At 39.7% G+C, this 13980-nt stretch overlaps 2 protein-coding genes across 3 annotated transcripts in view; one reads left to right on the forward strand and one right to left on the reverse strand.

Moving 5' to 3' along the window:
• ARSB (arylsulfatase B) overlaps positions 1 to 13980 on the reverse strand; it is a 204535-nt gene that overhangs the window by 162449 nt on the left and 28106 nt on the right. For both annotated transcript variants that reach the window (XM_081230417.1, XM_081230418.1), the window contains exon 3: positions 11261 to 11451. In XM_081230417.1, the coding sequence (XP_081086543.1) occupies positions 11261 to 11451 (191 nt within the window). The remainder of the gene's footprint in view (positions 1 to 11260; positions 11452 to 13980) is intronic.
• On the forward strand, positions 179 to 6057 carry LOC308615220 (E3 ubiquitin-protein ligase MSL2-like). Its single transcript, XM_081230419.1, is given in 2 exon segments — positions 179 to 592; positions 594 to 6057. Coding segments are annotated over 2 exon segments (1509 nt in total). The 5' UTR covers positions 179 to 254; the 3' UTR covers positions 1765 to 6057.

Below are 13980 nucleotides of genomic sequence, written 5' to 3' on the forward strand. Positions count from 1 at the left end.
AATAAAAGTAATATTCAGACGGCGGCGGGGGAGTCTCGGGGATGACAGTGGCTTTGCCCGTTGGGGTAACGGTCGTCGTCGCCGGCAGGGTCTGAGGCGCCGCACAGCCCGCGGGATACATTAAGGCCGCAGCAGCCCGGGCCCTACCGAGCTAGAGTGGCGCGTGGAGTCGGGGACATTTGCTACAAGATCCTATTGCACCCACCAACTCCACCTGCCAACACTATGTCTGCAAAAGTTGTAAAGGCAAGAAAATGATGATGAAGCCTTCATGTAGCTGGTGCAAAGACTATGAGCAGTTTGAGGAAAACAAGCAGTTAAGCATCCTAGTGAACTGCTACAAAAAACTCTGTGAATATATAACACAGACTACATTGGCACGGGATATAATAGAAGCAGTCGACTGTTCTTCTGATATTTTGGCTTTGCTTAATGATGGATCATTGTTTTGTGAGGAGACGGAAAAACCCTCAGATTCATCCTTTACTTTGTGTTTGACACATTCCCCTTTACCTTCGACCTCAGAACCCACAACTGATCCTCAAGCTAGTTTATCTCCAGTATCTGAAAGCACCCTCAGCATTGCTATTGGCAGTTATCAATGGTTTGCCGACTTATAATGGGCTTTCAATAGATAGATTTGGTATAAATATTCCTTCACCTGAACATTCAAATACAATTGATGTATGTAACACTGTTGACATAAAAACTGAGGATCTGTCTGACAGTTTGCCACCTGTCTGTGACACGGTAGCCACTGACTTATGCTCCACAGGCATTGATATTTGCAGTTTCAGTGAAGATATAAAACCTGGTGACTCTCTGTTACTGAGTGTTGAGGAAGTACTCCGCAGCTTAGAAACTGTTTCAAACACAGAAGTCTGTTGCCCTAATTTGCAGCCCAACTTGGAAGCCACTGTATCCAATGGACCTTTCCTGCAGCTTTCTTCCCAGTCTCTTAGCCATAATGTTTTTATGTCCACCAGTCCTGCACTTCATGGGTTATCATGTACAGCAGCAACTCCGAAGGTAGCAAAATTGAATAGAAAACGATCCAGATCAGAAAGCGACAGTGAGAAAGTTCAGCCACTTCCAATTTCTACCATTATCCGAGGCCCAACACTGGGGGCATCTGCTCCTGTGACAGTGAAACGGGAGAGCAAAATTTCTCTTCAACCTATAGCAACTGTTCCCAATGGAGGCACAACACCCAAAATCAGCAAAACTGTACTTTTATCTGCTAAAAGCATGAAAAAGAGTCATGAACATGGATCCAAGAAATCTCACTCTAAAACCAAGCCAGGTATTCTTAAAAAAGACAAAACAACAGTAAAGGAAAAGGTTCCTAGTCATCATTTTATGCCAGGAAGTCCTACCAAGACTGTGTATAAAAAAACCCAGGAAAAGAAAGGGTGTAAATGTGGGCGTGCTACTCAAAATCCAAGTGTTCTTACATGCCGCGGCCAACGCTGCCCTTGCTACTCTAACCGCAAAGCCTGCTTAGATTGTATATGTCGTGGCTGCCAAAACTCCTATATGGCCAATGGGGAGAAGAAGCTGGAGGCAGTTGCTGTGCCAGAAAAGGCCTTGGAGCAGACCAGGCTCACTTTGGGCATTAACGTGACTAGCATTGCTGTGCGCAATGCTAGTACCAGCACCAGTGTAATTAATGTCACAGGGTCCCCAGTAACAACGTTTTTAGCTGCCAGTACACACGATGATAAAAGTTTGGATGAAGCTATAGACATGAGATTCGACTGTTAAATCAGTGGGTCTTTAAACCTACCTCTGGTAGGGAAATAGCTACAGTTTTACGGCAGCTATGGTTTTGTTGGTTTAACTTGCCGGAGCTCCTGCATATAGATCACTTGTATCAAGTGTTTTCATTGCTAAGTTATATGTGTTAGTGTCGGGGAAATAGTTTGCAGATAATGGAGGAGTAACCCTACAACTATATGTCCTTAGTTCTTACAGAACCTCATAGTTTGAGAACAAATGCTGATGCAACTGATTTATACAAAATGAACTTTGGCAAGGAAAATAACATTAACCTCACTGTTCATGGTCATGCTTTGTGCATAATCAAAGTTTATGATTAAATGTAAGGAAGTGGTATCTAGTCAGTCCATAAAGATTGTGCTCATATTTTGTGAAAAAGTAGCCATTAGTTTGTTCAGGAGACTCAGTGCTACCTTCAGATGCCATTGATGTTTCTCCTGTTGAAAAGCTGATGTGTCCAGCTCAACCTTTGTGCTGACATAATACCATTTCTGATCATGAAAACTGGCTACTGGTGTATGTAGCAGTTCTTAAATCAGCAGTATTATGAAAGAAAATTTGCCCCTCATTAGAATGTTGAAGAAATCTGTCTTTTAAAAGTGAACAAACTGAAATTCTGTCAGACTGCAGATGTTTAGCTGTTTATGCCACAAAACTCTTCTGAGTTGATCCCCATTTTTAGTTAAGTCTGACTCATTTCTAGGGAAAAAACCAAATCCTTCCTTCACTTTGAGCAGTGTTCTTCTAATCAGATAAATGAAGTGGAGAAGAACAGTTCCCTTCTGAAGGTAATTGAATTTAGACTATGATATGTGACAGAATTTTAAAAAAAATTATTTAAATGTTTTATTTAGAAATTGGGATTTATTTAAAATAATTTTGGAATAATGCTCCAAAAGTTACTCAAATTTATGCATTATACCTATTGCCATTGGCCACTTCAAAGTGATTTTCGTTTCCTCTGTTTGCCACAGACTTTATTTTGAATATGCTTTTTTTCTTTCTTTCCTTTTTTTTTTTTTTTTAGGGTGCTATTCGTTGTGGAGACTTCTTTATAGAGGCCTAATAAAAATGCCTTTTTATGAAGCCTGTGCATTTAGGTGGGTTTGAAGCTAGGAGGATATTCTTTAGAATACTCTTTTGCATGTAAAGCACAAACTATGTTTCAGTTTAAATGCACTTCTTCCCTGTAATTTTTATGGGGGAGATAAGTGAGTCACAACATTCTGTTGAAGGGAAATCTAGTCAGTTGCTTGAAAGAGCACAGCCCAAATAAAACAAGGACTGACTAGGTTGTAAAGAAATGACCTTATGATTTAAAAGAAGAGTTGCTGCTTTGACAGTGCTTATTTAAAGAAAAATACTGCTGGAAAATGTTCAGTTTCTACTACGTTCACCATCTCTCCTGAGATCTGACATATGTTGAAGTTATGTTTTGATTTGGCACACAGCATGTTCAATGACGGTTACTCACCTAGTACAAGACATGGAGAAGAAACCTTTGGACACAGAGCAGATGACACCTTCTGTTTTGTAGTGTATCCTGGTGTCATTTTCTGTGCATGTGGTCAGGTAGAGTTGTTTTTGTTGTTGTTGTTGGTTTTTTTTTTTTTTTTTTTGTCTCTTTTGGTGGGTGGGGGTGGGCTAAAGCCATAGGAAGAAAAATGTGATGTATGTGTCCAGTATGTACTATTTTGTTTTTGTTTTGCAAGAAGAGTTGAACTATTTTTGATAACAAGAGTAAATGGTGGAAAATGCTTCTTAAAAAAAAAAAAAAAGTAATATTCAGACAACCCACAAACTGGGTTAGAAATATTTGTAAGTCATATATCAGATAAGGGACTTGTATCTAGAATATATTAAGAACTCTTACAACTCAATAATAAAACTCAACTAACCCAACTACAAAATGGGCAAAGTATCTGAATAGATGTTTCTCCAAAGGAGATATACAAACGGCCAATAAGCACATGAAAAGATACTCTGCATCATTAGTCATTAGGGAAATGCAAATAAAAACCACACTGACATACCACTTCACACCCACTAGGAGGGTTATAATTTAAAAAATGGAAAATCAGAAGTGTTGGTGAGGATGTGGAAAAACTGAAACCCCCATTCATTGCTGATGGGTTGTAAAATGGTGCAGCCAGTTTGAAAAACAACTTGGCAGTTCCTGAAATTGTTAAAGATATAGTTACCATATGAGTCAGCATTTCCATTCCTAGAAAAACAAAAGCATAAATCCACACAAAAACTTGTACATGGATGATCACAGTGGCATTATTCATAATAGCCAAAAAGTGGAAACAACTAAAATGTCCACCAGTTGATGAATGGATTAACAAAATGTGGTATATTTTCAGCAATATACAGCAATAAAAGGAATATGATGCAGCCGTAAAAAGGAATGAAGTACTGACACACCCTACAACATAGATGCACCTTGAAAACATTATATTAAGTGACAGAAACCAATCACAAAGATCATGTTTTGTATGATTCCATTCATATACAATGTCCAGAATAGGTAAATCTATGGAAACAGAAAGTAGATTAGTGGTTGCCTGAAGCTGTAGGGAGTTGTGGGGGAGAGGAGGGATGAGCGACTTCTAACAGGTACAAGACTTCTTTTGGGGGCAGTGAAAATGTTCTAAACTTAGACTGCGGTGATGGTCACACAACTCTGTGAATTTACTATTGAACTGTGTACTTTAAATGGGTGAATTTTATGAAAATAAAACTTGAGTTCTAAAATGGCCTAGAAAGCTCTGATCAAACAAATAATAATAATAATACCAATAATTCTGTCTCATGTAATACTCAAAACCACCTTGCTACACCCATTTTACAGGTAAGTTAACTGAGGCTTAGAAAGGTTATATGACTTGCACAAGTTCATATTAATTGCAGAGCAATTTCCTATTGGAAACCCCACTATTACAGTGTGGCTATGTCCCAATAGATGGGTTAGCTTTCTGCTTTAGCTGAAAAATAAGTTACCACCTTTTAGGAGAGGTTTAAGGATTGTTTATATTTTTATAAGAAAACAAGTGAACACCATGCCTTGTTAGTCTTTGATCTAGGACCAAACATAAGGCCAATTTAATTCCTGGAAACTAAGGAGTATGATACATTGATTCTATTTTACCTCTTATCCAATTTACAGAATTTAATGTTAGTGATATTCTGAGTCAGCCTCTTCCTCTTAATGAGTCTTTCTGAAGGCTCTCTTCACTGCGCTCCTATAGAATTCTTTAATGAATTGAAAACCCTCAAAGAGACAACTGGCTCAACCCAAGAGTAAAAACATAATTCTGTTGGAGTATTTGAGGCATTTAAATCTCATAAAGGAATGGGGAAAAGTTAGAATGCAGACTGGGAGGTGGGTCCATATTTCATTCATTACTGTTGATAAATTGTTTTAAATTACATATTACACATCACTGTGATACAGTAATGGGTATACATATACAGAACTCAAATAGACACCCAAGACAGTAATTTTTTTTTTTTTTTTTTTTTTTTGAGGTATGTGGGCCTCTCACTGTTGTGGCCTCTCCCATTGCGGAACACAGGCTCCGGACGCGCAGGCTCAAAGGCCATGGCTCACGGGCCCAGCCGCTCTGCGGCATGTGGGATCTTCCCGGACCAGAGCACGAACCCGTATCCCCTGCATCGGCAGGCAGACTCTCAACCACTGCGCCACCAGGGAAGCCCCCAAGACAGTAATTTTTAGTTCAGATCTTTGAAACTTAGAAACACCTTTTCCCAAAAATCAAATGTTCAAAATGGCTGTTCAATATCAAAGACATCACTTTAAAACCTATTTTACTAAGGAGGCAGGTGATGGAATAAAAACCATGATGATGTAGACCCTAGGCTTCGTTTGTACATTGTTTCCATGGGAACACATTCCAAATTCTAACTCCAAAAGGCAACACTAACCACTCTGACAGGCTTTAGCTCTGCCTCTGCTGCTCCTTGACACACGCACGTTCTCCTCCAGCCACACAAGTCACACTGAAAAGTCCGTGTTCCTCCAGACCATGGTGAAGGGAAGCCCAGCAGATGCCCCACCCAGGTGGGGAGCAAGACACCTGAGCTAAGATGTTCGGAGGGGAAAGGATGTGCAGGGGCATCCAGGACCTGCCAGCGCAGTGAGGTTCTGCAGTGGGAACTGCCGTCTGGATCTTCAGCGCTAGACCAAGCCCATGCACCAGCCACCAGCCAAGGTCTGGATGGGGACGGATTAAAAATTGGAAAGTGGGCTTCCCTGGTGGCGCAGTGGTTGAGGGTCCGCCTGCCGATGTAGGGGACATGGGTTCGTGCCCCGGTACGGGAAGATCCCACATGCCATGGAGCGGCTAGGCCCGTGAGCCATGGCGGCTGAGCCTGCGCATCCGGAGCCTGTGCTCCACAACGGGAGAGGCCACAACAGTGAGAGGCCCGCGTACTGCAAAAAAAAAAAAAAAATTGGAAAGCTACAACAATTTGCAACCCACATAAAGTTTTAAAAATCAGGAAATGTCACATGAAAACCTGTTTTGTTTAGTTTTTTTATTTTCTTGAAAAATCAGAACTTCTGACAACTCCAGGTCCACACTCCATCTGACAACAAATGGCTGGAGTATGAGAAACAGAGACCCCCGGCCTCCCCCAAGGGCTCTGTGATTTTCTAGTCCCCCCACTGTCCTACCTGAATGACTTCATTTATTTAGGATAGCAGCCTGGCCCTTGTCAACATTAGACTTTGTGACCCTGGTCTGGATTCTCTACAGTGGACAGGGGTGGAGAAATGAGAACGGGAGCTCACTGTTTCAGGAGAAAGTGCTCACCCAGGCCATTATGGGCAACTCGGCAGCTCCCGTGGTTAAGGAGAGAAAGGGGAAGGAAGGCAGGTCATTTCTAGCCAACAAGTGATCCCTGGAGGTGATAGCTGGGGAGGGTGGTGGAGGAGAGATCTCATAACCACTCTGGGGAAAAAATAATGTTTCTGGAACCATCATTAAAGGGTCTTATAAATATTCAGTGTGGAAATCATTCTACACACTTTGTTAAATATAGCAAGAAATTACCTGAAAACCTTTCCTGTAATTATTCTTTAGTGGTTGAAGACATGACCGTCGCTCTTGAGGGATTAAAATGATAATACTACAACAATTCCCCCATTTTTCCAGTGGTCAGGCTCCTGTTAGTTCAAACAGAAGGGGCATAACTGAGAAGAGAAAATGAAAACAACCCCTGGGAGACGCAGTCTTCCCTGGCCTATGACTGTTACAGGCCCTGCAAAGGCCTCGTGCTACCTGCCAACTAGACTTACAGATAAAGGTGATTCTTGAACAAAACAAGTTGTCTTTTTCCCATTTCGTCAACAGTGATCTAGGACTATTTAGTGTATGGGCAAACATCCTTGCACACATCGGTATGGCTCTGGGTCACCAGGAGTCAGAATGATAAACAGAGTAGCCCATTTAATGAGGTGAGGACCAATGTACCACATTTTAGAGTATTTCCATCCAATATTGTAAAAAGAAAGTTTCAGCTCTCACAAGGTGAACTTTATTCATGGAACAACTCATTTGCCAACAGTGCTAGATGTGAAACATTTCTATACTACTTTTAAATTGAAAAAAAAAAAATTAACAGAGTACTCTTCTTAGTACCACACGGTAGCCCAGTGGAAATAACAATTAACTCGGGCCCTCAGGTTCTCCACCACAGTCAGGAACCTGCCTGCAGCCTCTTGTCCTAAGACCCTCCCAGTATACAGCTGTAGCCAATTTCCCCACACCTGCCAACCTCAGCTCACTGTTAGCCCAAAGAGAGCAGTCATTATTATTATGCTGTCTACTGACTTGCGTTCCAACTTAATGGAGCCTTGGCCTTTGGAGACTTTCAGGCCCATTCTGACCTTACTGACATCCTGATTCAAAACACCAAAGTCGGGCTTCCCTGGTGGAGCAGTGGTTGAGAGCCCGCCTGCTGATGCAGGGGACAACGGTTCGTGCTCCGGTCCGGGAAGATCCCACATGCCGCGGAGCGGCTGGGCCCGTGAGCCATGGCCACTGAGCCTGCGCGTCCGGAGCCTGTGCTCCGCAACGGGAGAGGCCACAACAGTGAGAGGCCCGTGTACCACAAAACAAAACAAACAAAAAAAACACCCCCAAAATACCAAAGTCCTGGACCCGAGTTTGATCTCCATAGATCTCTGGGTTTGTGCAGGACCTTGATCTCTCCCTTGGTCTTTCTTGGGTCCAGATCTCTGCTCTCACCAACCCAGTTACAGCTGCCACCTTTACACCAACCCTAGCTGTACGCCTTTCTTTAGGTCTGTAAATTGGAATCCTAAATGTGAATCATGACCAAATGTTTAGGTATTAAGTAAAAAGTATGACATTATAACCTAAAGTTATTAGCATATTAAAATGGTGCTAAGGGTTCATTTCCCTTTCTCATTATGCTAATTCCAGTAAGGAAGAAAGCCTTAAATTCATTTCTTTAGTACATTTCTCTAATTTAAAGTATAACTTTTTAAAAAGCATATGGTATGTTTTTAGAGTGTTATTCTCTTTGACTTCCAAATTAAGACATTTCTTTCCAAATTGTGACAGGAAAAAGTAAGTGTCTACCACTAGAAAATCGTATTTGTTTTAAGAAGCTGCTAGTTAGATGAGGTATGAGAGAAAACATTTATTTTTATTCTGCAAAGTTTTGAGGGGGGCTATTTTTAACCAAGCAATATTTTGTGAATGTGTTACTTTCACATTGTAGTATTAGTACTAAGGGAATTATCCTGTAGAAAAAAGAGAAAAGACATTCCTTCTTAACACTGTGCAATGGTTATTAGCAATATCTCCCTGAGTCCAGCACCAATTGTGTTTGTTACAAAATAGCTCCATATGCTTTTTTTCCCCAAGTGCTCTTTAAAACAGACACGTTTTTAAGTCAGCTTGTGGATACTTTGTGTGTATTTCTTTAATGATTTCCATCTTAGAGCAAGTTGCCTATGTTACAGTCTGTAGGTAGCACAGAGAAGTTAGAACAGAATTAGATTCAATGTTGGAATAAAATGATGAAAGTCCTGTAATTGGTGTGCTGCATCCTTTCATTGAGAATCGAAACTATAAACATTGGCATTTGCTGTCTTAAACTTTCTGGAGCCATTACTCAGCTATTGATTATTTCATTCATTTATGTCTATGCTTCAAACTTGACTTTGGGGATGCTGAAAAGGCTGGCTACTGCTTCGGAACATTTCAGTCACTGTAGGAAAATGACCACCTCTCACCCAGCAATTTCCATATTACCTATAAGCAGCACCATACTAATCACACGGGTTTGGGTGGCTTGTGAGCTCTTAGGGCCTACAGTTTTCCTCAGTTCCTGAGCCTTCCCGCCCCTACACCAGTTAAGACAGCCCACCCACCAGGAATGATTTCACCCCAGGTGCTTCCTCTTATTTGATTAATGTTATGGGCACTGGGAGAGAATACTCTATTGTTCCTTAATGGAAACTAATTTTTATTGTAGGCATCTTACACTTGTTGCATGATTAAATAGTGGCATATTGTGAACTTGTAAAGGGCAGCTGGCTTCTGCTTGCTTCTCTGTGCTTGAGAGGAATCGATAGTGACTGCACATCAGAATCACTGGTTGGAGGTAGGGGCGGAGGGATAATTAAATACCAGTGATAGGGTCCCATCCCGGACCAATAAATCACAATATTTGGAAGTGGTATTTCTTCCAAGCTTTCCAGATGATCCCAATATACTGTCATTGTATTGTATACTGGAACCATCAAGCTGAATCATACACTGGGGCTCATAGTCTCTGGTCTGGGATATAAACTGTGAAGTAGGGAGGCTTGTTAAGTGCACTGAGCTCTGGAGTTAAACAGTGCAGTTTCTGATTCTGTGACCTTGAACAAGTCACCTCATTTCTCTAAGCCAGTTTGCTTACCTGTAAAATGATGCCCACCCCAAACTTCAAAGGACAGGACAAGGACCACAGTTCCCTCAAGATCTTATCTTGTTCTTTGGGTTTTTAACCTTATCTATAACATGCCAAGCCTACAGAAGAAAACTGAGAACTTAAGCCAATTACCTAGCAGTTATCTGTCCAACTACCTGAATATTGGTTTAGATCTAGATTTAAAATCTGCATATGTCTACATATTTGAGAGAATATTCCAATTTCTTCCATGTACCACAGCAAGCATGGCCACTCCAACAGGTCAGCATGAAAGAGTAAAAAAAAAGCCAAAAGTGGGGCAAAGCTGAGGACAGACACCAGGAAAGACACTCAATGCTATGTTAGGGTAGGCAGGAAGAAACTATGTCAAAAAGGGAGTCAGGAGCCAGGTACCAAGTCTGAACAGGTATCTAAACAGGAATCCAAATGGTGATCTGCACTGAGGACCTTCAGTAACTGCCAAAGAGGCAAAGCGCAGGAAACTGGAAAAACAATAACACTGCACATTCTGTAATTTGCTGTGTTAGAGTCCTATTGAAGGTCTAATTTTGAGGGCATGCTAATACAGTTCTTAATGAAGCCATATTTTGAGCCCAATATCTGACAACACAAATATCTGATTTAAAGGCATTTATAAGCTAAATCCAGAGAATTCAGCTTGAACTTGGGTTCAGGAGGTTAACTCCAGATTAACAACGACAACAACAAATGTCAAGGCTATTCAGACTCTTTTGTACTTTTATCTGTAAATAAGTCAAAAGATTTCAGCACATGACATATACAAATAGCTTCAGTATGGTCGATGTGATAAACAGGCTCATCAGTGTACCGTGTTTATAGATTAGAAGACTCAATATTGTTAAGATGTCATTGTCCCCAAGTTGGTCCGCAGATTCAATGAAATTCAAATCCAAGCAGGTACTTTTTTTTTTTTTTTGGTAGAAATTGGCCAGCTGCTTCTAAATAAACATGGGAATGCAGAATATTTAGAATAGCCCAAATAACCTTGGAGGAGGGGTGGGAAATACAAAGTTAGAGAACTTGCCCTGAACCTTAAGTTTGTGGATACCTAACAGAAAGTCTGCCATAATAATGCCTCATCTTGTACATAAGCCTAACATTTTTTGAAAAAGTCAATTTACTAATTACCACACCTCCACACAGGATACTAAAATAATAAAACTATATTTGTACTGAAACACTATATGCACAGCTTCTTCAAAGTGTGATCTGGGGACCACGTGCAGCAGAATCACCCTTGAGTTTCCTTAAAATATTGACATATGGATTTTTCCCAGACCTAATAAATCAGACTTTTAGGGGTGGGCTCCAGGAATTTCTATTTTTAACAAGCTTCTCAGCTGATACTGAGGTACTCTAGAATTTGAAAGCGACTCCCCTAGAATTTATTAGGTTTTTCCCTAAAGGATAGTGGCCTTTTCCTATATTCACCTGAAGAGATGCTATCTTCACACAATTTTGATATCAATAAAAAAGCAAGACTTACCTTCTCTGGTGGGTGGTTAGTTATGAGGGTTGTAGCCCTTTCAGTAAACACATTTGTTGAATACATATTTTTATACCCTGTTGCAACTTCTTCACCATCTCGAAAATCAAGAGCACATCGTGTAACATTCAGAGCGTTGATTAATGTACAGCGCTCATGGGAATAGTAATCTTCACTACCTAGAAGATATCCTACAAGGAGAATGGGAGATGAAAGTAGTCAGCATAGCATAAAACATGTTAAACAAACGAAGGTTTCAGCGTTTAATTGCCTAATGCAATTGATTATCCATGTCAGGGCTAATCAAATGACAAGGGTAATCAGAGCACCATTTCTTAAAATCTCTATATTTGCTAGCATAAGGCATTAAAATGTTATTGTAAAAAAAATTCAAATCCATCCCTTAGCCAAGTCTTTAGAATATAAGCTCTATCACATAACTCTCAAAGTGGGTGATTCCAAGTCAATATGTTTTTAAAAATCAGAGTTTAAATTCAGTAAAGGTGATGACATTTTAATCTTTTAAAGCTATCTAATGGTTAAAATAGCACATGGTTCAGGTGATTTGTTACAAATTTTTACTCTGAGGTGATCACATAAATGAACGCAGAATTCAAATAACATTGATATTGACCTTGGTCGACTGGCTTCAAGGTTATTTACAGAAGTAGCTCTTGGAGGCATCATCTTTAGTCAGATGCTGACACCCACTGGTGAAAGACACAAAGATTTCCAAACAGAGGATCTCTAAACATAACAACCAAAAGAGCAAACATGTGGCGTTGAAATTAGATTTTTCTACGTCTGGTGATCTCAATTTCACCCCCAATTTAAGTGGCATCAATGGCCTATCCCACAATTTAGACATAAACATGGGAGAAATGTTTTCTCTGGTTCCTGCAAACGTTCCATATTTTCCTAAAATATTAAAATAAGCTGTGCTGCATGTTATATGATTCTGTTTATATGAAATGTTCAGAATAGGCAAATCTGTAGAGACAGAAAGTAGGTTAGTGGTTGCCTAGGGCTATGAGGGTCGGGGGAAAATGGGGAGTGACTGCTAATGTGTATGGGGTTTCTTTTTTGGGGTGATGGAAATGTTCTACATTTGGATTGTAGTGACAGTGGTACAACCCTGTGAATATATTTAAAAATCAATGAATTGAAAAAAAAATCAATGAATTGTACATTTTAATGGGGTGAATTATATGGTATGTGAATTACACCTCGATAAAGCTATTCAAAAGAAATAACTGTGCTGGACTCTGAGCTATCTCCTGACAAACACTGCTTATTAACATTAAAATGAAAATAATAAAATTGGCCTCTTTCCCCAGTTCTAAATATTTCTCATAATCACAATTACAAGCCCTACATACCTTACCTAGTAAATGAATTCATTTTAAATTAATTTCCTCCTTTTCCATGATTCAGTAAATTCAAGGTCCTAAATACAATGAATATCTTAGTTTTAAGATAACTCTTTAAATGGTAATCTTTTCTCCTACATGTATAACAGAAAGGGAAAGCCAATGTGTTTACTAATCAATATGTAATCGAAAAACAAATGTATCCATGAATATAATTTCAGTCCTTATATGGGTAATTAAAGGGGTCAGGACACTGGTGTTCTATTTGGGATTAGTAACTGCTGGTAACACCTTGAAGAATCACTTCAGGTTCTTTATCTGTAAGAATAAACTGTTTTTTATCATTTGGGGAAATACATGCAGAGGATATACTTGATAAAAAGATGTATAAACCATAAATATTAAAAAGTTAGTACAAATAGGATTCCAATAGAACTCTTTATTCACATAATAGAACTATCTATTCACATACTTGGCCAAACTAATACCAAGCAACCATGTGACAGTCACATAGAACTTTCTCATAACAATGATTCACAAATTTGAACTTACATGCTGAGTCTAAAGGAAATGGCAGCCAATGCTTTTTGGGGAAAAATGAGAAACTATTTTTTGAACAATTAAATCTCTGACTGCTGTATTTAACAGCTTTATTGAGAATAATTCACATATCATACAAATCACTCATTTACGTTGTACAGTTCGATGGTTCTTAGTGTACTCAGAGTTGTACAGCCAGGCCCACAATCATCTGTTTTTTAACAAGTCATAACAGTGATAACAACTGCATCATCATCATGCCCTCCTTCTCTGCAAGTCTCCCTTCCATGAATGTGCGGTGGGGTGTCCGTCTGTCTAAATCCAGTTAGGCTTCTTAATTCTCATAAAAGGATATTATTTCCACCTCTGTCCAACTGAATTTTGAAATATATAATTTGGTTTAAATATATAATTTTAAAATATAAAATTTGGTTTTTAATAAAAACAATTAAAATATCCTTCCAGTTGCCAGAGTACAGGTATCGACCCATCGTTAAGCAAAGACCTCATTGAAAATTGTCAAAGGATATAGAGGCTGTTTTTTCCTCTAGAATTTCCAAGATGACAAAGAGGTCTTACACCCAAATCCTGTTTTTAACAGCTATTTAAGGATACTGAGGATGTATCCAGATTCATCAAGAAAGAATGCATTACTGATTAAGCAATGTCTGCTAGAGAACCCAGATTCCCGGGAGTGGGGCACACGGTGTCACGTCTGGATGTCCTTACATCTTGACTTAAACTGTGGTTCCAACTAGGCACTATAGAGCTGTGAGCTTCAACTTACTGTGTGGGCCCCATATAATCACT

Source organism: Mesoplodon bidens, assembly GCF_964165515.1.
Source record: "Mesoplodon bidens genome assembly, chromosome: 4".
Classification (NCBI taxonomy): domain Eukaryota; kingdom Metazoa; phylum Chordata; class Mammalia; order Artiodactyla; family Ziphiidae; genus Mesoplodon; species Mesoplodon bidens.